Raw genomic sequence first — 27932 nt, 5'->3', positions numbered from 1 at the left:
TTTTGGAAAACAGTAGGGCAGCTCCTCAAAAAGTTAAGCGAAGTTACATGACAACAATTCTCCTTCTAGGTATATACCCAAAACAGTTGAAAGCAGGGACTTAAACAGATACTTGTACACCCATGTTCACAACAGTGTTAATTCACACTAGCGGAAAGGTGGAAACAGCTCAAATGTCCATTAACAGATGAGTGGATAAATGAAATGTGTTACATACACACACAGACACACACACGCATGCATACACCCATACACCGGAATATTATTCAGCCTTCAAAAGGGAGAAAGAGAATATGAATGGGGACCAGATGATGAGAGTTGGGTGAGGAGGAGCACAAGAAGATTTCTAGCTGTAAGTCATGAGGAGGACACATGGGGTACAAAGATTCAGGCCTGGGTCCTTTTTTCTTTCAGTGTGAGGTTCAGATGATAATTAGAATTCTATGTATTGTCCACTAGAACTCTTGATGTGAAAATGATAACACTGAAAAACAGCAAGAAAGGAGAAAAATAATACAAATAATCAAGAAAGCAAAACAGTATGGTTTGTGTGGACTGTCTGCAGTACAATAATAATTAGGCGGATCACTGCAATTTGGTCAGATTAACTTGGTTAAAAGTTATGTCTGGGGGCGCTTGGGTGGCTAGTTGGTTAAGCGTCTGCTTTCGGCTCAGGTCATGATCCTGGGGTCCCGGGATCAAGCCCCGAGTCAGGCTCCCTGCTCAGTGGGGAGTCTGCTTCTCCATCTCCCTCTGTTCTCACCCCTGCTTGTGCTCTCTCTCTCAAATAAATAAAATCTTTTTTAAAAAAAGTTATGTTTGGTTATAACAGCAAGTCCTCTTCAGCTAGAGGTTCTAGTAACAGAGAAACACAGATACAACTTCAATCAGAAATTTATCTTTCACCTACCATTATAGTGGAAGCTCTTTTGTAGCATGACTACTTTTAACTTAAAAAACTAAAGATAATATTGATGACAGGCTCATATCAAGAAGTTTTGGAAGAGAACTGAATGATTTAAAAGTCACCAGAAGTTATAAGTCATATTCTGTGAGCACAGTAATTCCTTGATAGTACAGAATCCGTGAGCTCGCTAGCTTCCAGAGGGGTCCTTTTATCTCTCAAATTCAGTTGAGGGAAAAAAAGTCTTCTTTGGAATTTATAACTTTGCAAGGGGGCTGTTTTCAGATTACTGAATTGTAAACTTCAGAACTGGGCATACAGAAAAGCTTGTTTTTTTAAAACACACATTTGCATTATATATGTAATATATATATATAATGTCATCATTTCTTATTTTAGAAGATGTTATAAAGCTGTTGAACCTTTAATTTTCTTTGTGCTGTTGGCTATTCATGGAAATGTTCATCATAACTGGGTAACATACCCATTAATTAACAGGAGAGCTAAACTACTTTGGACGGAGTCTAACTCTAGGTGCACATACATGGCCGCTCTCCTGCATGCCCCGCTGTGCGTATTTGTATGTGTGCTGTATGCATGTGCGTACATACACGTATGCTTATTTCTTCACCAAGGACAAGTTCAGATAGAATATATATTTCACCATCTCGAGAAAGAAGGGATTGAATCCCTTATTGCTATAAAAGAACCGCTCTATTTTATTTGGTGCTTATTCCAGAACAGTGAAGACAGCTGAGCACTGCTACCAGAAATTTAGAAGAGCTTGCAGTGAAGCCCGTGGAAGAAATGAAAGAAGTAAGAGCTAATAACATAAAGTTTTAAGATACCTGTCGTTTTGTTCATTGTCCTTCATTAAATTGACATGTTAAAAACCAACATTTGAATATTACGGTGCAGCTTGCAAAGCACTTGCCTGTACATTTTCCCCCTAAATTATTCAACAATCTGTATTCATTTCCAGTAGAGTGCACGTACAGGACGTTACTCAGAGATGACTGGTTGGACATCCAGATAGGTCTGCTCAAGGCGGCTTTCCTTATCTTTGTAAATTCATCCTTGTTTCAATAACCGATTTGTTTCAACTGTAGCCGACTCTCTTGCTTGTAGCTTGTAGGCTTAGAAACCTGCTTAGACAAGGTACCATGAGTGGATCTGTTTCTCAAAGGTGACCTTTACATTAACTGCACTCACAGAGAAGTTTGTAGAAAAATAGATTCCAGCTTACTAGTCGACAAAAAAATGTAATTTTGCCACAAGAAGCAGACACGTGTGTCCCGTGGCTGATGGACTCTTTCTCTACAGGTGCACTGCATTACAGATGTTTACTTGCTGAACAACTGATTCCAATTTTTACAGCACTGGCTAAGATAGTCTGATTTCCACCATAGGGCTCTCTATACCTGTCTTTGTTTCTGGACCTGTTACAGACAAGAACCAGGCAAGGTACCTAGCTCATAGAGGAGCAGATAATGGCATCTTTTGACTTTCTTGTCACTCTTTTGATGTTTCCAATACTGATCAACCTACTTTTTGACACATTCTTTCTTTACATGAGTTAAATTCTCTCAGGTTGCTTGGAAATCATTCTGCTGTGTTTCAACATCTCAGCTCAGGCAACTTACTGGTTTTTAAATTTAACCCTTTAAATCTTTTTTTTTAAAAAGATTTTATTTATTTATTTATTTATTTATTTATTTGACAGAGAGAGAGAGAGAGACAGCCAGCAAGAGAGGGAACACAGGCAGGGGGAGTGGGAGAGGAAGAAGCAGGCTCCCAGCAGAGGAGCCTGATGTGGGGCTCGATCCCAGGACTCCAGGATCACGCCCTGAGCCGAAGGCAGATGCTTAATGACTGAGCCACCCAGGCACCCCAACATTTAATTCTTTAATTTGATTTCCAAACTCTTAAAGAAGAATGCAGCTCCTTTAGAACAAAAGCAGGACAGCATAATAGACCATGAACTTTAACATTAGGCAGATGGGGGTGAAAAATTGCCTTTAGTACCGTCTTTCTGTGTAACCTTGGGCAAGTTAGTTAACTTCTTTAAACTTGAAATTCCTCATCTATAAGATGGGGATGATAATAGCTTCTTCAAAGAGATGTGTGAGGTTTACACAGGTTACATTCCATAAAACATTTCATATACGTGTACTTCACACCTAGCAAGGATTCAATAAATTATAGCTGTTACTATTAGAAATAGGTGTTATTGTTCCTGCCATTTTGAAGAGAAAGAAATCGAGGACTAGCAGGAAGTTATAAAGTTGGGTGGCAGTGCCGAGTTACCTCTGCTGTACCGTTCAGCTCTTTGTTCTTTTTATGAGGAGTTGTGCAATAGGCTTCAACACAATTCAGCAAAATGCAATTCATTTACTTTGGTAGTCTACTTCTCAGCAATTTGGCACACCGAGTAAGAGCTTAGCCTCTGGGTCTGGCCCTGCTGAGTGCGAAGTCTAGCTCTTCCCCTTATTTCCTGCATGACAGTGCAAATCCCTAGGCCTCTAACAGCCTGCTTCCTTCCCTATAAAGTGGGAGGATAAGCAGTCTCATGGGATTGTGGTGAAAATGAAATATTTGATGTCCTTAATATAGTGCCTGGAGCATCGAGTTAGCTTTTAATCTATTATCATGAGCCACATAAAAGTAACTTTTATGAAGCTGCCATGTTAACCAGAAGCTATTTTTTAAAAATACTCAGTATTTTAATACAATCTTCTGTTAACGTTTCAGACATGTTAATCGTCATTGTTAGCACAGGAATGTAAATAATTATTGTGGAGATTTTTCTCTGTTCATGGGTATCACGCTGTATTTCCTAAACCATAGATAAGGAGACTTGATTTGAAACCTGGTAAGTTAATGGAAAAAAAAAATATCAGAGACTGTGACTGTCCCAGAAATTTGTGGAGATGTGTCATCATATCTATGGGAATAACATAAAACAGCTGGGAGGAAGTTTAGGGAGAGAGACCCACACTTAAGGAAAGCCAAGTTTTCTGTTTATTTCTTAGATTATAGACACAGTAAATAGTATGGTGATCTCTCAATGACTCTTTCACTTCATAGATTTGATATGGGTTACTATATGAACCATGGACTAAGAGTAAGAAGATGTATTATTTTCTTTTTAGGTGGAAAAGTATGCAAACCATGTCCATAACTTAACAGAGGAAAGAGAAGCATTTTCTCACGGCTGTGAAAAGGAAAACAAACAGTTTAGACATGTGGTTAAAGAGCTCCAACCCAAACAGGGTACTTTTTCCTTTTGTAACAATGTGAAGTTTATTTTTTTTTCTACTTCTAAAAATAATATGTGACAATTATAGAAATTTGGGAAATGTATAAAAGTAGAAGGAAGGGGAAAAATTATAATCCTCCATTCCAAGAAAAGTGCTTATAATGTTTTGAGTGTATTTTCTGCCTTGTCTTTTTAAATTATCTATTCTGAAATAGTCAGGAATGTGTGTGAGAGAGTACAGCATGGTTATTTCCTTCAATGTCTATTCTAGCACTTACCACACTGTCATAGTGACCTGTGTCAGCTCCTCGGGGGCAGAGATAGGCCCTTGTCTTAGTGGTTTCTGTGTTTCCCACAGCACCTGCCTTGTAAAGTACCCAGCATATTAAGGACTCAGGAAATATTTATTAAGTACCACAAAGCTACAAGAGAAGACATGGATAAGACCCCTTTAAAATATTCTATTTTGTTTAACCTCACAAATTAGATATTGTTATTACATAGGGACAGCGATTACTTATACTTACCACACATGTATTATTTTCTTTGCTCAGCATTTTCCCTTGCATCTCAGATAGTCCGTTTGGGATCGTTTTTGTTTTTGTTTCATTTTAGAACTTCCTTTCACGAGGGTCTGCTGATGGAGGTTTTTTCTTTATTTTGAATCTCAGGTGGAAAGGTTGAGTCAAGCATAGGACATATTTCATACGTACTGCACTCTTGTTTCATTTCTTTTCCTTTTGGTTTTCCAGTGAATATACTGAGTTTTCTTCTGCTGGTTTAGAAGTTTGCATTCTATTTTTGTTTGTATGGTGGTTGCATTTTTAAGAATTTTTAAATTTCTTCTGGCATTTTTAGTTATTCTCAGCAGGAGGGTTGTTCAGGGCTCTACTCTGCCATTCAGTGAGAAATGGAAGATACTGTATGTCCTGCTGCCGACATAAATTAGTTCATGAAGGATTGGTAAATAGGGGAATTATGCCATTTTAATGCAGAGGTTCGTATACAGTGTACCCCAGCATGTTAATGATTTGGGCTTACCAGCAAGCCTTGGACTTTATACGTGAAGCTCGTTTGTCCCACATTCTTCTTGGGGACTCAGTTTGGCCGCATGTTTCTCCTGGGAAGTGCTTATTGCAAAGACAGCCCTAATCTTTGTGCATTTTGCCTTTGTTTCCATAACTCCACAGCCTCAGCTTTTTTAGTTCACCTTTCCAGCAAGCCTGATTTTGTAAAAGAGAAGTCCTATATTGGGGCGCCTGGGTGGCTCATCGTTAAGCGTCTGCCTCCGGCTCAGGGCGTGATCCCTGCGTTCTGGGATCGAGCCCCACATCAGGCTCCTTCGCTGGGAGCCTGCTTCTTCCTCTCCCACTCCCCCTGCTTGTGTTCCCTCTCTCGCTGGCTGTCTCTCTCTCTGTCAAATAAATAAATAAAATCTTAAAAAAAAAAAAAGAAAGAAAGAAAAGTCCTACATTGACTATAGTATTTCTTTATTTTTTAGGAACTTGATGTATCTCTCTAAGTGTACCAGTGTAATTCTTAGGATTGTCAGTGTTTTTTATAGCACTCTAGTTACACAATGACAGAGGTTTGGAATTGTCTGTACCAATCTGGCTTTTCAATAACCTTTATTATTTTTAGTGAGCAGTTTGCAAACTACAAGTTTGTTTATTTTAGGAACATAAAAATCACTTTAGAAATCTTACATAATTAAAGAATATTTTTTGAAGGGAGAGATAATATGATTTGATAATGGACTTAATGTTGGGTGGGAGAAAAGGGGAGAAATCACTGGTGACCCAAAACTTTCTGGCCTGAGCACCTGGATTATTAGAGTCCCAGCTACTTAAGTTGGGGAGACCACGGGAGGTCCCGTTTGGGGAAGATAGTAAAGAATTTGCTTTCGGACATGTACATTTTGATGTGTATATTAGACATCCCAGTGGAAATGTCAGGGAGACAATTGTGCATGTTCGGAAGGCCCCGCAAGCTAGAGCTGCGAACTTGGGAGTCATCGGCAAATAGCCAACATCTAAAGCCTTGGGATGATCGGCGATTACCTGGGGAATGAAAAGAAGATTCAGGGCTGGGCCCTGGGCATTTCTATGTTTAGAGGTTGGAAAGGTAAGAAATTAGTCAAGGAGTCTGAGAAGGAGTGGCGCACATGGTAGGAGGAAAACCGGCAGAGTGCGGTGTCCCAGAGAGAGATGATGAAAGCGTGTTGTGGGCATGGGATCCAGCGCCCAAGCGGAGAGTCTGGCCTTAGGATCAAGGGTAGTTTGTTAAATCTCACAAGAGGGGAGGGTATGTGGGAATTGGCAGATTTGGTAAGGAGAGTTTGTGGAAGTTGGAGTGTTGCTTTTTTCTCAGTGAAATAAGAAGCAGGGTATTCAGCTGAGAGAGAGGATGGGGAAGGAGGCGTTGGAGACTTGAGGAGAGAGAGGAATGAAATAATGGTCTAGATCTCTAGAAAATGAGAGAAAGAATTCCAGGGAACTGTGGGAGGATTGGTGGACAATAAGGACCCACTTGAGGTGAGTGGACATGAATTTAGAGTGAAACCAACCAGCACTGGCTGTGCAGTTTTCTCCAGCTACACTCAGCTTCTGGAGTGAGGGCCAGGAGAGGTGAAGGGTTGGTTTACAGGCTGGAGTTCTGTCAACCAAGTATACTGGAAGGAAAGAGGGGCAAGGGAGTTGTGAATGTTTTCAGGTGGGTGATTAAAATGACGAATTCCTTAGATGAATCTAAGCTAGGTAAGAAGATAAGTGAGAACGGGAGTAGGATAAGGAACATCGACAAGTGTTTAAAGTTAGCGGATTATAGTTGCAAGTATGGTCAAAAACTTGTTGACATCTAGCTAAGAAGTACATAGGAAAGGGTGATTGGAGAATGGGATGCTTGAAATTGAGATTGGGGAGTTGCTGCTAACAACACGGTCTAGAGAATTACTGTGGAGTAGGGGCTGGGATGGGGTGGAGGACTCAATTTTTGGAAGTTAGTTAGTGAAGAGACTGAGAAGCCAGGACACTAGAATAATCTACCTGAATATTGAAATCACCAAGAATCTTGGCAGGACTAGTTAAGTAACCTTACACAAATTAGTTGGCACGTTGGTGCCTGCAGCGTTGTCTTATAAATGGGATAATCATGTTTCCTACCTCAGTGGATTTTTGCAAGGATTAGATGACATAAATTTATCTTAAATGCTTAATACAATACCTACCACGTAGTAAAACACTCAATAAAACAACAACAAATTTTAAAGTTATGCAACAGTAAGAATATCTACCAGTTTTGAGAAACTTTTCCCACTACTTTTTTTGTTATTATTTCTGAAAGTTTGCAAACACCGTGGAGGGATGGGAAGAAGAGTGGTAGTAGCAGTATAGCTGATTTTTAAAAAATTAACTTGCTATTTCATTAAGAATACATTTCACATCTTATAACAGCAATTACTTGCCAGATTTCTTTTTTTTTTTTTAAAGATTTTATTTATTTATTTGACAGAGAGAGAGAGATAGCCAGCGAGAGAGGGAACACAAGCAGGGGGAGTGGGAGAGGAAGAAGCAGTCTCATAGCGGAGGAGCCTGATGTGGGGCTCGATCCCAGAACGCCGGGATCATGCCCTGAGCCGAAGGCAGACGCTTAACTGCTGTGCCACCCAGGCGCCCCACTTGCCAGATTTCTTTTAACAGTTTTGTTTCTGTTGTTTCTTCCTAACAGAAGTGCAAATAAAAGAGGTTGAAGAAATGTTGTATCAAGAGGGCTTATCTGAAATAGCTCTGAGCAGCCCCAATGAACAGATTGCATACTTATTGGTAGAAAGAAGAACACTCCTGAGGAAACTGGAAACTGGGGGCCCCAAGCCAGAGTCACAAAGACATATGACCAGTGCCCTACAGAAAGAACTTGCCCAGGTATTCTGAAATTAACTAGGTAATTGAATAAGAGGCAGGCCAGTTTTTTTATTTCTTTAATAATTCATTCATAAAATTATTAGGAAGCCAGTTTTAATAATGCTTAAGTATATAGGTTTTTTTTTTTTTTTTTTACGATTTACTTATTTATTTGAAAGAGAGAGTAGGGGAGGGACAGAGGGCGAAGGAGAGAGAGAATCTTGAAGCAGACACCCCACTTGGCAGGCAGCCGGATGTGGGGCTTATATCCAAGGACCCTAAGATCCTGACCTAAACCAAAACCAATAGCTGGCCGCTCAACCGACTTTGCCAAGGCACCCCAATATATAGGTTTTATATTTGGATGGACTTCTCTGCCACTTGTTCTTGGTATGAACTTGAGCACCGTAGTTAACTTTTGTGAGCCTTGATTTTCTCATCTGTAAAATCTGGAATTGACTCACCTACTCCACAAAGTGATCATGAAAATGAAATCGCGTACATAAGGCTCTAGAATAGTACCTCACACGTTAATTAGCATTATTGAGGGCCTTTTCTTCTCCACAGAAATCTGTAATAAAAGGTGAACGTTTTATGCTATCTGAAGAGAAACCAGAGTATTAATTAGCATTCTTATTGTTTCTTGAGAACTTTCCATGTGCCAGTGGATGTAGAAACAAAGTCAAATTAGACGTGATTTCGACTTTCAAGGAACTTACAAGCTAACGGAGGAAAGGAAAAGCTACTGATGAGAGTTCGGTGTGTAAAGTCCCGTAGTCAAGGAGGGCACAGAAGGCTCGAGAAACTCAGAGGAAGGGCTGAGTCAGATGTGATGGGTCAGGGGACTGGAAAGCCTTCCAGAGGAGATGTCGAAGAGTATTTTGAAAGCTGAGTATGTGTTAGCTGGATGAAGAGGCTGGGAAAGGCATTCTTGGCAGAGGAAACAGTGTATATCACAGACTGGTTCATGTGAGTGAATGCTGAGAAATGTGGCTGGACACTCTGGAAAACAGTGTGGAGGTCCCTTAAAAAGTTAAAAATTGAGCTACCCTATGATCCAGCCATTGCACTACTGGGTGTTTACCCCAAAGATACAGACGTAGTGAAGAGAAGGGCCATATGCACCCCAATGTTCATAGCAGCAATGTCCACAATAGATAAATTGTGGAAGGAGCCGAGATGCCCTTCAACAGATGACTGGATTAAGAAGCTGTGGTCCTTATATACAATGGAATATTACTCAGCTATCAGAAAGAACGAGTTCTCAACATTTGCTACAACATGGACGGCACTGGAGGAGATAATGCTAAGTGAAATAAGTCAAGCAGAGAAAGACAACTATCATATGATTTCTCTCATCTATGGAACATAAGAACTAGGATGATCAGTAGGGGAAGAAAGGGATAAAGAAAGGGGGGGTAATCAGAAGGGGGAATGAAACATGAGAGACTATGGACTATGAGAAACAAACTGAGGGCTTCAGAGGGGAGGGGGGTGGGGGAATGGGATAGACTGGTGATGGGTAGTAAGGAGGGCACGTATTGCATGGTACACTGGGTGTTATACACAACTAATGAATCATCGAGCCTTACATCGAAAACCGGGGATGTACTGTATGGTGACTAACATAATATAATAAAAAATCATTATAAAAAAAAATGTGGCTGGAGATATTTTCAGGAACCACATCATGGTGAGATTCATAGGCTAAGCTCAAGTTTGGACTCAGCACCCAGCAATATTCCTGAACCATACTAGAGGCATAAAAACATTTTTTAAAAAAGATTTTATTTTTCAGTAATCTCTAAACCCGGCACAGAGCTTGAACCCACACCCCCAAGATCAAGAGTTGCAGGCTACACCGCTGAGGCAGCCAGGCGCCCCAAGGCATAAAAACATTGGATGGACTTTGTAATAGAAGGTCTGGAGAGTCACTAAATAATTTTAAGAGGAAAGAGTAACATTCTGATTCATGTTATTACAAAATCTGGGATTTTGATTTTTGGTTGTATTGAATCAGTTTAAGAGGAATTTACTATCTTGAAATATTGATGTGATCTGTGATCATGGAATATCCATGTATTTTTTATGTATATAAGCAAAGTTTTATGATTTTCCCCACAAAATCTTGCACTCTTGTTGTTACATTTATTCCTAGGTACTTCGTATTTTTGGATGCCATTAATAGCAAATGCTATCTTTTTAAAAAGAATTTAATTTTCTAACTGTTGCCACTTTTAAAAAGTATATTTGTTTTATATACTGACCAACACCCAACATAGTTGCTAAAATTTCTTATTCATTTTACTTATTTATTTATAAAATACTTTTTGCTCTTTATTTTTATTTATTTATTTTTTTAAGGAGGCTCCACCCCAACATGGGGCTTGAACTCACAACCCTGAGATCAGGAGTCATGTGCCCCACTGACTGAGCCAGCCAGGCGCCCCCCCTTATTCATTTTAATAATTTTTTTGAAGATTTAAAATATTTTCTACCTGTACAATCACGTTATCAGAATAATGATACTTTTGTTTCCTCCTTTTCAGTCCTTATTCCTTTCAATTCTTTTTCTTGCCTTATGTTGGCTAGGCTCTTTACTATTATCTTGAAATTAGTATTATTATTAGTATTATCTAGTAATATCATCTTGTTATTAATATCGGAGAAAGCATTCAGTTATTCACTATTAAGTATGATGTTTGCTGAAGGTTTTGTTTCAAACGGTACTGTTTATTATTTATTATTTACACTCTTATTCCTAGTTTGCTAAGAGTTTTTATTAGGAACCAGTGGTGAATATTATAAAATGTTTTTATGTAGCCATTGATGATGAAATAATTTAGAAACTTGAATCTGTTAATGGGAGAATTTTGTTGACTTATTTTTCTAATGTTAAGCCTGACAAATAAAACTTGTTCATGATATGTTATCCTTTCTAGATATCATTAGATTAGATTTGGTAAAATTTTGTTTAAGATTTTTAATCCATGTTTGTGAATAAGAAGATTGCCCTGTGATTCTTCTTTCTCCTGTTATCTTTGTTGGGTTTTAATCTCAAGGTTTGGCTAGCCAGTGTTAGCCAAACATTTTTCATTATTGCCTCGATAATGAGACTTTTTAGGTAATTTTTCCTAATCACTCTCCCATGAAATTTTAACACCGCTGTAGAGTTCTATATATTGTAGGCGTATCATGCTTTGTATATAAAAAGAGTAAGATTTTTTTTGACCCCATAGGAACCAATTTCCCTCCCTTGGGGGTGATATTGTCTCATTGAAAATGCATGGCCTAACCTCATAAAATGGATTGGACTGTGCTCCTTTTTTTTTTTTTTTTTTGCTTTTTTAAAAAAAATTAAATGACATTTTTATTTATGAAGACTGACTGAGATAAATTTCATTTATCTCATTATTTACTTAGGAGAAATTTGAACAAATCCACCAGCCTCTGCAAAGAGAACATGAGAAATATCAGGAACCTGTGCAGCAGTCTGAAAAAAATCTGAGTGAGGGAAAAAAAAAGAAAAAGAAAAAAGAAAAAAAAAAGAAACCTTCACTTAAGAATAGCAGCTAATTACATATTAGCTTTTACCAAGTATTTTGAATATATAAAATGTAGATTCATGCTGTGAAGATTATAAAATTGTGCATTAAAGTATAAATAAATACATTACAAAGATTTGGGAAGAAAAATATTAATAGTTGATTTTTATTGAATGTATCAAAATTTAAATAATCAATGTGTGTTCTATCCTTTGAAAAATCACTTTGGGATAATCCTTCCCAAATATGTTTGGAGCCCTTTTTTTGGGGGTAGTCCTTTAATATATATAGCACATTATTTTAAGTATAATCAATTCTCTTCATGTAATTAAATTTTTTGATCTGGGGAAATGTTATTAATTGTTAAATCCAGTCAATAAAGTATATGCTAGGAATTTAACCACAGGAAGTAACCCAAGATAAATGTATATGGATAAAACTGTCTATCATAGTATTACTTTAAATAGCAAAAATTAGAAACTACCAAATGTTTAAATGATTATATAAATCATGTTACACCCACTATGGGACATTATGTAGACTTTAAAAATTATCATTACAAAATCTGTACAGTTTTTGGGGGAAATGTTTCTCATATAATGTTAAATGAAAAAGATAGAAACATACATAGATTGGGATTATGACTATGTAAAAATGTATATAATAAAAAATGCTGTAAGGATCTATACCAATATGCTGGAAATGGTTTTGTTATGCAGATGGTATTTTGGTTGTCTTCTTACATTTGGAAATATTTGTATGATGATTATATAAATTAATACATATCTTGGGGATCAAAAACAAGGTGTAATTGAGACTGAATTTCTTAGCTTTTAAAATGCTTTGAAAATAATTGCAGAAAAGGAGCTGTAAACATGATTTGAGTGTGTGCGTATCTTGACATTAAATGAAATACTCTATGTGAAAGCATTTTATAAACTGTATTTAATGGACCATATACATGAGGAGTCTTTGTCTCTCTTTTTTACCAGATGATACTCATTTTTATGATAAAATTTCTATTTTTTATAATCGTATAACCATAAACTCTTAGATGTATTAGGTTGAACTGTATGAAGTTATATGTTCATAGGTAAAAAAATCAAATATCACCAATTTTATACGGTTTCACTCAAAAAAAGAAATACATATAAATGAAGTACCGTTTGCTACTTTGTTAGCTTTCAAACCCTTGTAGGAAATAGTGCAGTGTTATAAGAGTATATTTAATTTTTGTTTTATTACTAACCATAGTTTTATTTCAGTCCCGTAATGAAGACCTGGAAAAAGAGAAAACTTCACAAAACCGCGTGGAGAGAAATGCCGAACAAGTAGCGGAGAGGTTAGGGGTGGCCCAGGAAGAGACCCGAAGGCTCACCGGTGCACTGCAAGGGAAGGAGAAGGAGCAAAGGCAATTAGGTGAGCTGTGGATGCACAGGAGCGTTGCTGATGATGCTTTTAATGTAATTGACCTTTTCTCGGGGTGAACATGAGGACACTGAGAAAAAAAAATCTTCTAAGACAAACACATAAAAGTTTGATAAACAGCTTCTTTTTGTACAGTGTCCAGAAATTTTTACTGCCACATAAGCATAACTTACCTCCCAAAACACACACAACCCCTAAGTGTAATCACGTAGTGCCAGAGGCTCCCAGCATTCCAGAGTCCCCTTTGTTTCTTCTGTCTAGGTCTACACCCTCTGTCCCACCCAGAAGTCACCACTATCCTGACTTTTAACACCATTTCTGAGTTTTGACTGCAGGCAACGTGCATTAAGTTTAGTTTGTTTCTCTTGCTCAGTCTTCTGTTCGTGAGATTCACTCACATTGTTGCACGTAGGTAGCAGTACTTATGCTGGTTGTGTGATAGTCCTCTGAATAGACGTACCGTGACCTGCTTTATCCAGCCGTTCTGCTGTTGATGGACAGTACGTTGCTCCAGCTGTGCCCTATGATGAATAGTGCTGCTAGGAATATTCTTGGGCTTATCGACACATTTCTGGTCGTGATGTGCCTAATCACTGGATCAAAGGGTTCTGCCCATACTCTACTTCGGCAGAGAACTGTGACACTGTCTTGCACATGGTTGTATTAATTTAAGCTCTCCTCAGTTGTACGTGAGATTTTGGTTGCTCCACATTCTTTGTCAGTATTGGGTATCGTCAGTCTTACCAACTTTGCCTTCTCTGGTGAGTGTGGTATTTAGTTATGGCTTTAATTTGCATTTCCCTGATGGCCGATGAAGTTGAAACCCCGTCATGGTTTGCTGTTACTGCTGCTGTTGCTCGTTTGGAAACACTGTTTTGTGAAGTACCTGCTTCAGTCTCATGATGTTTCTCTATTGGGTTGTATCTTTTATTAATTTGTAAAAATTCTTGATATACTCCTGGGACACCTGGCTGGCTCAGTTTGTAAAGCATGTGCCTCTTGATCTCGGAATTGTGAGTTGGAGCCCCACGTTGGGCATAGCCATTACTTAGTTAAAAAAAATTTTTTTTTAATTCTTTATATATTGCAGATATGAGCCTTCTATTGGTTATAAATATTATGCTGGGCTTTTTTTCCATATAGAAATGCTAATATTTATCAAGTTGGGTTTAACAGAGTTTTTCTGTATGGCTTCTGGGTTTTCATGTGTAAAAGCCTTTTCTGTGTCACTACAAGGTTTTTGAAAGTGTTCATCCCTATAGTGTTTTATTGTGCTTTTATGGTTTCATTGTTTATATTGCAATCTTCCCTTTATCAATAATATATTTTAGTATAAAGTTTAAACTTTAAAAATCATCCCCTTTCTATATTTATAATTTACAATGATTAAGAAATTGGGCCGCTTTTCAAATACAATATATAGGTTACTTTAGGATCATATTTTTAAACTGTTAAATGTTAAAACAGTAATGATTCTGCCAAATTGATGTGGATTTAAAAACAAAGAATATCAGGAGGGTTGAGATTTTGTTAAGAATGTGTTTAAAACAGTGAACACAAATGAAATTTTTGGAATATGGAATTGTTCTATATCCTGATAGGATTGGTGGATACACCTTTATGTTTGTCAAAATTCATTGAACTATACAGCTAAAATGGTGAATTTTACTGTATGGAAGCTGTACACCCAATTTTAAAAAAAGGAAGAGAAATTTGGCTATGTGAGTATGATGAGAGAGTCTTTGCTGCTTGCAATACAGAAGGAGAAAAGAAAAGCAGGACACCCATTCCTCTCTGTTACATTTGGACACAACAGAACACCATCACATGGCCCCCTCTTCCATCGGCAGTTGGTTAGTCTGGTAGATCCTAAACTGTTAACTGAAAGCTCTCTCCACAGTAAGAATACTGGGGGACTGCTGGGAAGCCGAATTAGCCAGTCCTGAGAAATATATGTGGTATCAAAAATAAAATAAAATAAAATAAAATAGAATAGAATAAAATAAAATAAATAAAATATATTAGTACCAATGTGTGCCCTACATAGAACTTCTTGAGTCATCAGTTTATAAGTCAGAATGTATTTCTTGGTAACTGTGTTATATGACAGTGTTTACCAACTATTAGTCTACTTCTTTCAACAAACTGACTCTTTTCTTTCTTTCTTTCTTTCTTTCTTTCTTTCTTTCTTTCTTTCTTTCTTTCTTTCTTTCTCTCTCTCTTTCTTTCTTTCTTTCTTTCTTAAAAATTTTATTTATTTGAAAGAGAGAGCAGGAGCAGAAGGGAGGGGCAGAGGGAGAAGCAAACTCCCCACTGAGCAGGAAGCCTGACGTGGGACTGGAACCTAGGACCCCAAGATCATGATCTGAGCTGAAGACAGATGCTTAACCGACTGAGCCACCCAGGCGCCCCCGTAATTACTCTTTTGGATGAAGTACTCTATTTTAGTTTATTTTCTAGCTCTCTCTGTATCACATCTAAAAATTTGGATGGGAGGTCGCCTGGGTGTCTCAGTTGGTTAAGCATCTGCCTTCGGCTCAGGTCATGGTCCCAGGGTTCTGGGATCGAGCCCCACATTGGGCTCCCTGCTCAGCGGGGGGCCTGCTTCTCCTTCTCCCTCTGCCTGCAACTCTGCCTACTTGTGATCCCTCTCTCTCTCTGTAAAATAAATAAATAAAATCTTTAAAAAAAAACAAAACAACACAACAACAAAAAAACGCAAAAATTTGGATAGGCAAGAAAAATTTTAGATAATAACAAAGATTTTTTTAAGAATTAAAAAGAATTCATGTCAAATATTTAGAGTATTCTTCAATAAATAAATTAAAAGAAAAAGATGAATTTTTTTTTATTTAAAGGAATTATTAAACAATTATAATGTGTGGCCTTTACTGGATTCTGATTCAAACACATTTGTAACATTTGTGAAAGAATTGGAAATGTTATGTACTGGATATATAAGAAATTGTTAAATTGTTAAATTTCCTTAACCACCTGTGGAGTTAGGTTTAGATAGAGTTCTTATTTTGTAATTTAACTATAAAGTAAAATAATGAGCAATATTTTTTAAAAAGTTCTTATCTTTTAGGGGCGCCTGGGTGGCACAGCGGTTAAGCGTCTGCCTTCGGCTCAGGGCGTGATCCCGGCGTTACGGGATCGAGCCCCATGTCAGGCTCCTCCACTATGAGCCTGCTTCTTCCTCTCCCACTCCCCCTGCTTGTGTTCCCTCTCTCACTGGCTGTCTCTATCTCTGTCAAATAAATAAATAAAATCTTAAAAAAAAAAAAAAGTTCTTATCTTTTAGAGATATATAGTGAAATATTTATAGATAAGCGATATGGTTTCTGGGATTTGCTTTATAAAGGCCCCTACATCATACCCACACAAAAATTAACTCAAAATGGACTGCAAAGCTAAATGTAAGAGTTAAAACTATAAACCTCTTAGAAAACATAGTAAATCTTCATGATCTTGGATTAGGCAATGATATGTTAGTTCAGCACCAAAGCAAAGGTGGTAAAAAATCTAAGATTGTCTCCAAGAGTCCCACGTGGTGTACACATACCTTTTCCCAGTTATTCAATCAAATACAATATAGATACTCCTGTGAAGAGCCTTTACAGATGTAATTAAGGCCCCAGATCAGTTGCCTTTAAGAAAGAGAGATAATCCTGGTTGAGACTGACCTAATCAGATGAGCCCTTAAAAGGGATTAGTCTTTTTCTGATGAAAAATACTCAAAACTGTGAGAAGGATTCAACATGAGGGAAATTCTCCTTTGCTGACTTTGAAGATGGAGGAGACCATGTGGCAAAGAACGTTGGTCACTTTTAAAAGCTGATAGAGCTCCCTGGCTAACAGTTAGCAAGGAGATGGGGACTTCAGTCCTTTAAGCATGGGACCAAATTCAGCGCATAACCTGAGGAGCTTAGAAATGGATTCTTTCCCAAAGCCTCGGAGAGGAACACACCCAGCTCACACCTTGATTTCAGCTTCATAAGGCTCTCATCAGAGAACCCAGCCACACCACTCCTGGACTTCCAATCTACAAAACTGTTAGCTGATAGATGGATGTCGTTTCGAGTCACTAGGTTTGTGGTGATTCACTATACAGCATTAAAAAGCCATGTTTAAGTATATAATATTTAAGGTTGTAAATGAAACAAGGTTGGCTATGGCTTGATAACTGTTAAAAGCTGGATGATAAATATAGGTATTTCCATAACTCTTCTATCTACTTTTATATATGTTTGAAATTTCCATAATAAAAAAGCTCTAAAAAGATATCTGGGGTAACCACTAGAGGAATAGACCTAGAAAGTAAAACTGCCAAACAATAGGTCTCAGAAACCTACAACCAGCAAAGTTTTAGAAATATTACTAGTTTAAGAGTCACAATGGAGAGCTGTGATTTTCAAGTATCTACATAAACATGGCAAGAGAAGCTAACCTGGCAGCATGAGTTAATGCATTTGGTGGTCTCTGATATATTTGAGATTGGTGTATGATATATTTGGTTGTATGTGTTATTGTAAAACTAGGTTGTTAGTGGTTTTTTTTAAGTGGAAATCAAACCAAATGTTTGCAGAAACATTTGAGGTGCAGAACCCCTCAGTTACCTCCTCAGTAATTTAAGCTTCCATAACAAATTTATTCTGTAAAATAAATTCTGAGCTATCTAAAGTCTTCCAGCTTCATATCTCACATTTCCCACAATCCTTTGCACTATAGGCCCAAGCAGTGTAAGACTACATGTAGTTCCCAGAGCACTCAATGTTCTCTCCTACCTGCTCTCCTTCACTTATGCTTTCCCTCTTTCTGGAGCATCCTTCCACCTGCTATCATTCTACTCCCTCTCGTTTCATTGGAAAACCATTGTTTTAATAAAACAGAAGCTAGTCTCATATCTCTGGCACAGTGTACTCAAACAGACCTGAGTGCAGATCCCACTTTACCATTTGCTAGTTGTGTGATACTGAGCAAGTTGCTTAATTTTTCTGAGCCTCCCTTATCTTATCTGTAACATGTGAATGCTAATATTTACTTTGAAGATTTGTTAAAATGTTAATATATCTGACACTAGCAGCTGCTGCTGCTGGTGGCAGTGGCAGTAATAGTATTGTTATGGTCAGGAATATAATTTTAGGTGAATCTGGTACATTAGACTGGGATTTACTCCAAAGAACTGAGTGTTTGGGGAGTAATGATAAAACATGAACAATTGTGCTGATGTATTTACTTTGTGATTAGGAATCATCTCTTAAAGGTTCACGTTAGTCTCTTACTTCTGGGAGGTTCTTCATTCTGACATAGGAAGCCACCAAACATATCACTGGTAATGACTAGATCCCAGGAGGCAAAGTGGTAAAACCTAGATTAGAGAACCCAAAGCCAATTGACTCCAATGCCCCATGTTCTTGCCCTATACCATTCTACCATCTTCATATAATTCTTGAATAGTATCAAAAGGTATTTCCGAAAATTTTGTTGTCTTGATATTTCTAGCAACTACTAGTAAAATTCTTTTTTAAAAAAGATTTATTTTATTTATTTAGAGAGAGTGCATGTATGGGGCGGGGGAGTTCAGAGGGAGAGGAAGAGAGAGAATCTCAAGTAGACGCCCTGCTGAACGCAGAGCCCAATGTGGGGTTCTGATCGCATGACCTGAGATCATGACCTGTGCCAAATCAAGAGCTGGATGCTCAACTGACTGAGCCACACAGGCGCCCCACTACTGGTAAAATTCTGAATATTACTAATTGCAGGAATTAATTTTAAGTATTTCTGAGTGTAATTAAAGCTGATAGTACCTTGCTTAAAAAGTTTAGTTGTTCCTATTGATCATAGTGGTCCCAGCTCTTCCACATGGACTCTAGTTAGGGAAACAGAAATATTACGAGATCACATAATCAGGAATAATAATAGAGTGCAGTAGGAACACAAAGAGAAGGAGTCTGGAAAAGTTCCCTGAAGGTGACATTTATGCAGGAACTCAAAGGACAATCAGCAGAAAGGGAGTGTTCCAAAGAAAATCATTTTAAATTTGATCATTACACTAACCATTTCCTCCTTACAGAAATATTTTCTTTTTTCTTTAGACTCTGCCCTTGAGAAGGCTCAGCTAGAAATTGAGAAACTGAAAGAAAATGGTGAGTCATGCATGTTAGCAGATACAACATTTAGTAATACATTAAATAATAACATAAGTGTATTACACAAATTTTAACATAATATCTTTAATAATAATAAAGCACTATTATCACTGTTATTATTTCTACTATTATAACTACTACTAGCACTTATTGTTTACTAAGTAACAGGTGCCTTATATGCATTAACTCTAATCCTCACAACAATTCCAAGTACTGAGTATTATTATTCCCATTTCATAGACAAAGAAGCTGAGTAATGGCAAGGTTAAGTGAGTTATCCAATAGCTACATTAAGTATTAAGGAATTAAGTAATGTAGAGCTGGTATTTGAATCCATATATATCTAACCCCAAAACCTGTGGTCAACACAAATAATACATATTTTACCACTGAGATTAAGACACCTTATGATGAATTTAACAGTACCTCACGCATACTTGTTCACTGGGAAGCCAATAGGCTTGGAATCCATGGTGAGTTAGTTAATCTGACCCTAGTTTGACTATGTAAAAATGCTATCAACTGGAAATAATACAACGAAATCTGAGTGTTATAATGGTAGCAACTACAAAAATAATTAAAAACATGTTATCCATTTTAAGTAATTCTAAAACTAGGTTTACCCAGTGATATTGTGATTTATAATAAGAAATATATGTCTGGTCTTTGGCCCTATTTCTTTTTTAAAAATTTTTATTGTAATTCAATTAACATATAATATTTTATTGGTTCCAGAGGTACAGGTCTGTGTTTCATCAGTCTTATATAACACCCAGTGCTCATTACATCACATGGCCTCCTTAACGTCCATCACCCAATTACCCCATTCCCCCACCCCCTCCCCTCCAACAACCCTCAGTTTGTTTCCTACGATTAAGAGTCTCTTATGTTTTTCTCCCTCTCTAGTTTCATACTGTTTTATTTTTTCCTGGTTTCCCCTGTGATCCTGTTTAGTTTCTTAAATTCCACGTATCAATGAAATCATATGATAGTTGTCTTTCTCTGATTGACTTATTTCACTTAACATAATACCCTCTAGTTCTATCCATATGGTTGCAAATTGCAAAATTTCATTTTTTGATGGCTGTGTAATATTCCAGTGTGTGTGCGTGTGTGTGTGTGTGCGTGTGTGTGCATGTGTGTGTGTGTGTGTGTGAGTGTGTGTGTATATATATCTATCTCACATCTTCTTTATCCATTCATCTGTTGGCCCTGTTTCTGGCACCAAGCTTCTAAAACCCTTAAAATTTCCTGTGATGGGAGTGATTAAAAGTCTTTTATTATGTTAATGAGGACTTTTGGAAAGCCCCTAGGTTACCAGAGGCTGAAAGGGGACAGTAGCTGGAGATTGAGTTCAATCACCAATGGCCAGTGATCTTGTCAGTCATGCCTATGAATGAAGCCTGTATAAAAACCCAAAGGACAGGGTCTGGAGAGCTTCTGGGTTGGTGACCCCACGGAGATTTGGGGAGAACAGTGTGCACAGAGAGGATATAGAAGCTCTTGGCCCTTTTATTTACACCTTGCCACATTCATCTCTTCCATCTGGCTATTCTTGAGTTATATCCTTTTATAATAAACTGGTAATCTAGTGATTAAATATTTCACGAAATTCAAATTAATTGAACTAAGATGGGGGTTGTGGCAACCTCTGATTTCTAACCAGTCAGTCAGAAGCACAGGTAACAAGATGGGTTTGTCATTGGCCTTTGAAGTGGTGGGCATTCTTGGGGGACTGAGCCCTTAACCTATGGAATCTGATGCTGTCTCCAACTAGATAGTGTCAGAATTGAGTTGAATTATAGGATACCCGGCTGGTGTCCAAAAATTGCCTGGATGTGTGGGGAAAACCCCCCATACATTGTAATTGGCGATCAAGATTGTTAACCCTCCTTTTCAAAAATATATGAATACAATTATAACATGAACACTGCTTTCTTAGTAACTGATAAAACAAGAAAACAAAATCAGTAAGGATAAAGACTTAAGAAATAGTACCAACCAACATGACCAAACTGATAATTATAGAAAACTCCACCAGATCACACATTCTTTTCAAGTACACATGGAACATTCACAGGAGAGGATGTACTAAGCCATAAAACAACTTTCTGTGGAAGAACTGAAATCACACAAATTGAATTCTCTGACCATAATAGAATTGAACTAAGAATCAATAGCAGAAGTATGTTTAGACAATCCCCAAATATTTGGAAGCTGAACAAGATATTTCTAAACTGCCATGCCTTCAGAGAAAAAATTACAAGGGATATTAGAAAATATTTTCCATGAATTAACTTGAATGAAAATGAAAAAAACATATCAATATTTGGGGGAAGTAACTAAATCCGTGCTTGGACAGGAATTTATACCATTTACCAGAAATTGAGAAAGGACTGGAAGTGATCCAACCTTTCACCTTAAAAACCCAGAATAAGATGAGCAAATTAAATCCAAAGCAAGTGAAATGAAAGAGGTATTAAAAATAAGAGTTGAAGTCAATAAAATTACAGACAGAACCACCAGAGAGTAAATTATGGAACCAAGAGTGGTTCTTTGGAAGGATCAAGAACACTGGTAAACTTCTAATTAGATTGATCATGAAAAAAGACGACAAATCACTAATATAAAAAATGACAGAAAGAACATTTCTATAGACCAAAAAGATAATAAGGGAATATTTTGAACAACTTTATGCCAATGTATTTGATGACCTGTATGACATGAACATATTCCTTCAAAGACAAACTACCAAACCTCTCTCAAGAAGAAATCCACCAAAGGAATTGAATTTGTAGTTAAAAATCTTCCCATGAAGAAAACTCTAGGCTCAGATGTCTTCACTAATGAATTCTAAAAAAAAAAATTTAGGGATAAATAATACAAGTTTTACATAAACTTCCCAGAAAATTGAAGAAGACAGAATACTTTCCAACTTTTAAGAGGTCAGCATTACCTTGATATCAAAACCAGACAAAGATATTTCGTTATCACTAATGACTAGAAGAATTTGTAAAAGTACAGAGAGTAAGAAGTAACGTTTGGGGTAGCAAAATTAAGTTGTGTTTTTTCCACAATGGATTGGCTAACTAAGTGACTGTGTGCCTATTAGTAAGAAGGACATAGATCAGTGTGTGCAGACATGAACAGATGTCTGTGATATATTATCAAGTGAAAAAAGCAAGTTGTAGAGTAATGCATGTGGTATAATGTTATTTTGGTTTTTATTTTTTCGGTGTGTGTGTCTGTGTGTGTATGTCCACAGGACTGCTATGAGGTGGTACACATTAACGTATGGTCATAAAGTTGTGAAGACACTGAAATAATTTTATCTAAGCTGTAAATAGCTGCTGTCCTGTGTCTTTCAGCTGTCTACCGCCTACCCCAACTGTCCCAGCTCCTTCCCAACCCTTGTCTTCCCAGCTGCTAAAGGGATAATACTTGGCAGTTCTCTAGAACTCTGCTCCGGAGGTACATTCTTTTAGGAGAGGGCCCATGCTTTAGCAGTTGTTAAATATTTTTAATACAACCCTTGTCTGTATGTTAGAATATGTATATAAAATATTTTGAAGAATATTTACTAAGTATTAACAATATTATTTTGGGTCAGGGTGGTGAATAAGGGATAGATGAGAATATTTACTTTGAACATAACTATAGTTTTTCTTTTTAACAAAAAGTCTATATTCCATTTGTGATCAGCAAAACAATATTACATTTAAAACAAGTCATTATTTGGAGTGCCAGGGTGGTGGGATTGGCTGTGTCCCACTCTTGCTTTTGGCTTAGGCCTGATCTCAGGGTTGTGCGATTGAGCCCTGTGTCAGGCTCCACACTTAGTGTGGAGTCTGCTTGGGTTTCTCTCTCCCTCTCCCTCTGACTCTCCCCCACACACTCTCTCTCAAATAAATAGATCAATGTTTAAAACAAGCCAATATTCAAATGCATTTTTAAGATTTATGAAAATTAAAATCCTGGTACATTCAATGTGGAGAAATGGGTAGTGTCATTGCACAGAGTAACTTTGTATAATCTTTTTAAAGAGTAATTTGACAATATCTATTAAATTTTCTAAATGCATATATCATCTGATCTAGCTGTCCCATTTCTGGGGATTTATTTTTTGGAAATAATGTTATAAGTGCCTAAAGATTGTCAAACAAGGATAATGATTTTAGAATTGTTTATAAGGGGCGCCTGGGTGGCTCAGTCGTTAAGAGTCTGCTTCGGCTCGAGGCGTGATCCCGGAGTCCTGGGATCGAGTCCCACATCGGGCTGCTCTGCTGGGAGCCTGGTTCTTCCTCTCCCACTCCCCCTGCCTGTGTTCCCTCTCTCGCTGGCTGTCTCTCTCTCTCTCTAAGAAATAAATAAAATCTTTTAAAAAAAATAGGTTTGTAAGAGTAAAGCATTGGCAACACACCTGAATCTCCTTCAGTAGGGAAAGTGACACACATGATGGCACATTTGGACAGTGGTGCCCTGTGTAGAACAAAGTGAGAGACTGGATGAAGACTGATAGATTAATAAGTGGTGTATGAATAAGATGGACTAAAGAGCAGAGAGGAATAAATTATCGATATGACAGATGGAATCCCCAAAATATATATGTGCAAAAGAAGCCTGACACAAAAGATACATACATTAAGATTCCATTTGTAGGAAGAGCAAGAACCAGTAAAACTAATCTAAAAATAGTTCCAAATGAGAAATGAAAAGTGACTTTATAAGGGTTGTCCTGTGAAGATATCGATGACAGAGTCACAAGTGGTAAAGTTGCAGACAGATTATGCGGCATCATTAAAGTCTTTAAAAAAACTGCACAGGCAAAAAACCAAATGTCTCTGTCTCCCTGTCTCTGTCTCTCTCACGATATATACACACCCACTCATACATATATACGGTGGGATTGTGAATGATTTTTTTTTCTTTTTGGTGTGTTTTCAGCACTTTTCCAAATTAAAAAAAAATTACATACCAAGGGAGAAAAGAAGATAGGAGGGGAAAAAAAGAAAAAAATGAAGAAAGAAAAAACACAAGGAATAATTAATATAGAACAGGTGATGAAGAAGGAAAACAAAGGAGACTTCTTTTTTTTTTTTTTTAAAGATTTTATTTATTTATTTGACAGAGAGAGAGACAGCCAGTGAGAGAGGGAACACAAGCAGGGGGAGTGGGAGAGGAAGCAGCAGGCTCCCAGCAGAGGAGCCTGATGTGGGGCTCGATCCCAGAACGCCAGGATCACACCCTGAGCCGAAGGCAGACGCCCAACCGCTGTGCCACCCAGGCGCCCCAACAAAGGAGACTTCTAAAGCAGCAGAAGAAAAATAAGAGAAATATGAACAGAAGTAGGTCAAAAGAAACAGCTACAAATTCAGGAAAGTCTCAGGCAGCAAGTTTGCAATATTGAAACTGATGAGCGCAGGAAGGAGCAGGTCTTACTGTGAGGCGCTAAGCTCCGAGCCGACTGCCATTTTATGGGCTGCGGTGTGGGCAGAAGGATGGTTTTGATGCATAAACTTGATTTAGCTAGGAAAATGTGTCCATTCACTGCTCGTGGCTCCCCACTCGTCATCTGTGGGGCCCTACTGTTGCTGAGTAGAAGAGAAGTGTCTAGGAGTATATGTGGTGTGTAAGAGAGACAGGACCACAAGCAAGATGGGAAGATCATTTTCTCGGTTGTGTAACTTTTAGGAGGTAGACTCCACTGCTTTTAAGGTACAGTTTCTCGAAGAGCCTCTATTGCTGGAAATCCTATTCTCAAAAAATCCAGCTCATTTGTCTGGTGTGAGAAATTAAAAAATTCTGTTTCGGTGGGTTGGTAGAATATTCTAGGGCTGGACTTGAGAGAATCACATATGCAGAGACGTGGTAGGACCGACGAGAAGGCAGGAAATAGCACTTCCTTAGTTTTAAAGTTAGTCCCTCAAATCGAAACTTTGATCCAGTTGAGCCAACGGTGTTCTGTTCTCTGTTTTAGATGCAGTTGACTTACAGAAGGCAAGGGAACATAATCAGAGACTGGATGAGGAAATCCTGGCTTTAAGAAATCGGGTTCGATCACTTGACTCAGAAAAAAAAATGCTTGGAGAAGTGGTAAGTTGTTTAATATAATCTGTTCTAAGAATTTACTTAAATGTGTATAAAATAACAGTCAGCGCCTGGAGCACTACATACGTGTCATTAGTGAGGCCCGATCCTGGTGGCCTGTATCCCAGACAGATGCCATACTCTGACCTAGATGCAGTCTATCAGTATTTATGTTTTATACACTTTAACTACCCATGCTCAACGGTAATGTTATTGCCATTATGTCAATTTAGGATCTTTTCTTTTTAATAAAGATTTAGGTATGATTTATACTTAATTTACCAAATAGAAATTATTTCCCAATTTTATTGGATAAGTTTGAATTGTGTCACATTTTTGAACCATTTCTTTTTAGTAATTTATTTATTTTTAATATGTACTTCCAAGTTCTGGATATATGTCTGTTCAGTTTTAGTTTACATTCATTGTACAATCCTATCTCTAGTGTCTCACTCAACACCTGGCTGTACTAAGTGCTCAAGTAATTTTGTTGCAAGAACGAATAAATACTCATTGGGATGGCTCTTATCAAAGCAGCAGAAAATAGCAAGTGTTGACAGTAATACGGAGAAATTGGAACCCTTGTGTATTGTTGCTGAGAATGAAAAATGATGCTGCAGTCACTGTAGGAACCAGTATAGCACTTTCTCTAAAAAGTAAATGTGGGATCACCATATGACTGAGAAATTCTGCTTTTGAGTATATACCCAAAGAATTGAAAGCAGGGACTTGAGCAGATATTTGCACACTCGTGTTCATAGCAGTGTTATCCACAACAGCCAAAAGGTTGAAGCAACCCAAGTATCCCTTGATGGATCAATAGATAAACAGAATGTGGAATATACAACAGGATATCATTCAGCCTTGAATAGGAAGGAAATTCTGACCTATGCTGCAACACGGATGAAACTCGAAGACATTGTGCTAATTGAAATGTGAGTCACAAAGGGACAAATAGTGTATGAGTCCTCTCTTATGAGGTACCTAGAATAGCCAAAATCATAGAGGCAGAAAGAATGGTGGTAGCCAGGGACTGAGTGGGAAGGAGGGCAGAATAAGGTGTTCTTGTTTAATGGGCATAGAGTTTCAGTTTTGCATGATGAAAAGAATTTTGGAGATTCATGATGGTGATGGTTACATAATAATTAGAATGTACTTAATAACACTGAATTGTGCACTTGAAAATGGTCAACATGGTAAATTTTGTATTATGTATATTTTATCATTATTTTTTAAATGCAGTCATAAAAAGAATGAATAAACAACTGTTCAAGTTGTCTTAGTCTTTTTACATTTACATATTTAATACCAACATAGTTATATATTTAATACATGCATGTACATGTATAGACATACATGATAAAATTCAAGAAGGGTGTATCCCAAACAGTGTTACTTCTGGAAAGGGAAACGGGATTGTGGGGTAAGGTTATGTGAAGGAAAATTTCACTTTTTACTCTATATACCTATGTGTTGTTGAAATTTTTTCATGAAGAATGTACTCATGTATTACTTGTATCTTTTAAAAACAAAGCAATCCACCTCCCCAACCCCATACTCTCATATTTAAAATACTTCTGTATTTAAGGTTGAAAGACTTAGAGGAGAGATTCATGAATCTCAAGAGAATAAGCAACGTGGAAACCACTCCCCTGGGAAAACTGTGGGTGCTGAACAGAGAGAACAGGTATTTTAAAGTCTACTCTTACTGATCTCGAATCTCGAAGGGAGCCCCATCTTTGCGGAGTACACCGAGTGATCGTGCTGATCATTCGCTGCTCTCCTCTCAATTGCCTGTCTTTTTCTATTTCTTGGCCAATTAGAGTGGAGGAAGAAATTGGGGTGCAGAGGGTGTGTTTTCGTTCACATCTTCCCCACAGGGAAAATTTATATGAAGAACATAATGGACTATATTCTTTTTTAAAGAAGAAAAAAGGGGTCTCTTACAAAGATACAACCAATTTGGGCATTTTTAATCATCAAGTCAAAATGAAGTTGATTTATAGAATCAACCAGTGATGGGGGAGTGGGTAGTTGGAGTCACACATAGAGTAATAACCTGTGGTAAAGAACCAGGAAGGTGTAGATGCTGTGCCCGCTGTCTGGTCTTTTCAGCATGATCAGCCTTTGAAATGCGGGGCAAAGTGATCAACCCCAAGCTGGAATGAAGCGGGAGCCCGTGTGTTTTAGACGGGGCTGGGTCAGACACTCAGGGCAAGGGGCTAGACTGCTCTGGGGGGCTTTCCTCTTACTTACCTAAGACAAGGACGTCCCTTGGCGCTGAGCTTGTTCTTAGTGTAGCTCCCTGGGCCCCGTAGCCCAGACCTCTTAGGTATCATGGAAACTACAACTACAGGATTTTTGGCTCTGACCCAAGGAATTAGGATCCTTCCTTGTCTTCTTAAACTTTCTTACATGGAAGCAGTGCATTTTTGTAGGAAGAAAGGGAGGAAAAGCAGAGAAGGTGGAAGAGAGGAGCTGAGGGAAGGACAGAAGGAATTTCCAGGCAAGACTTCAGTAACTTTCACCACAATTCCCAAAGAACTCAGTAGTGCTCAGGGTGCTTGGGGTGCCTGGGTGGCCCAGTCTGTTGAGCTTCTGCTTCTTAATTTTGGCTCAGGTCATGATCTCAGGGTCATGGGATTGACCCCCGAGTCA

At 37.8% G+C, this 27932-nt stretch overlaps 1 protein-coding gene across 1 annotated transcript in view; it reads left to right on the top strand.

Moving 5' to 3' along the window:
- Positions 1 to 27932, top strand: part of CCDC30 (coiled-coil domain containing 30) — a 118975-nt gene that overhangs the window by 6996 nt on the left and 84047 nt on the right. The window contains 7 exon segments of the mRNA XM_048220523.2: positions 1644 to 1720; positions 4057 to 4177; positions 7890 to 8083; positions 12873 to 13026; positions 19134 to 19184; positions 25165 to 25280; positions 26863 to 26961. Of these exon segments, the coding sequence (XP_048076480.1) occupies positions 1712 to 1720; positions 4057 to 4177; positions 7890 to 8083; positions 12873 to 13026; positions 19134 to 19184; positions 25165 to 25280; positions 26863 to 26961 (744 nt within the window). The 5' untranslated portion in view covers positions 1644 to 1711.

The sequence above is a fragment of the Ursus arctos genome, unplaced genomic scaffold (genome assembly GCF_023065955.2).
Source record: "Ursus arctos isolate Adak ecotype North America unplaced genomic scaffold, UrsArc2.0 scaffold_12, whole genome shotgun sequence".
NCBI lineage: Eukaryota > Metazoa > Chordata > Mammalia > Carnivora > Ursidae > Ursus > Ursus arctos.
The sequence above is the reverse complement of the archived record's forward strand: the minus strand, read 5'-3'. Positions and strand labels throughout refer to the sequence as shown.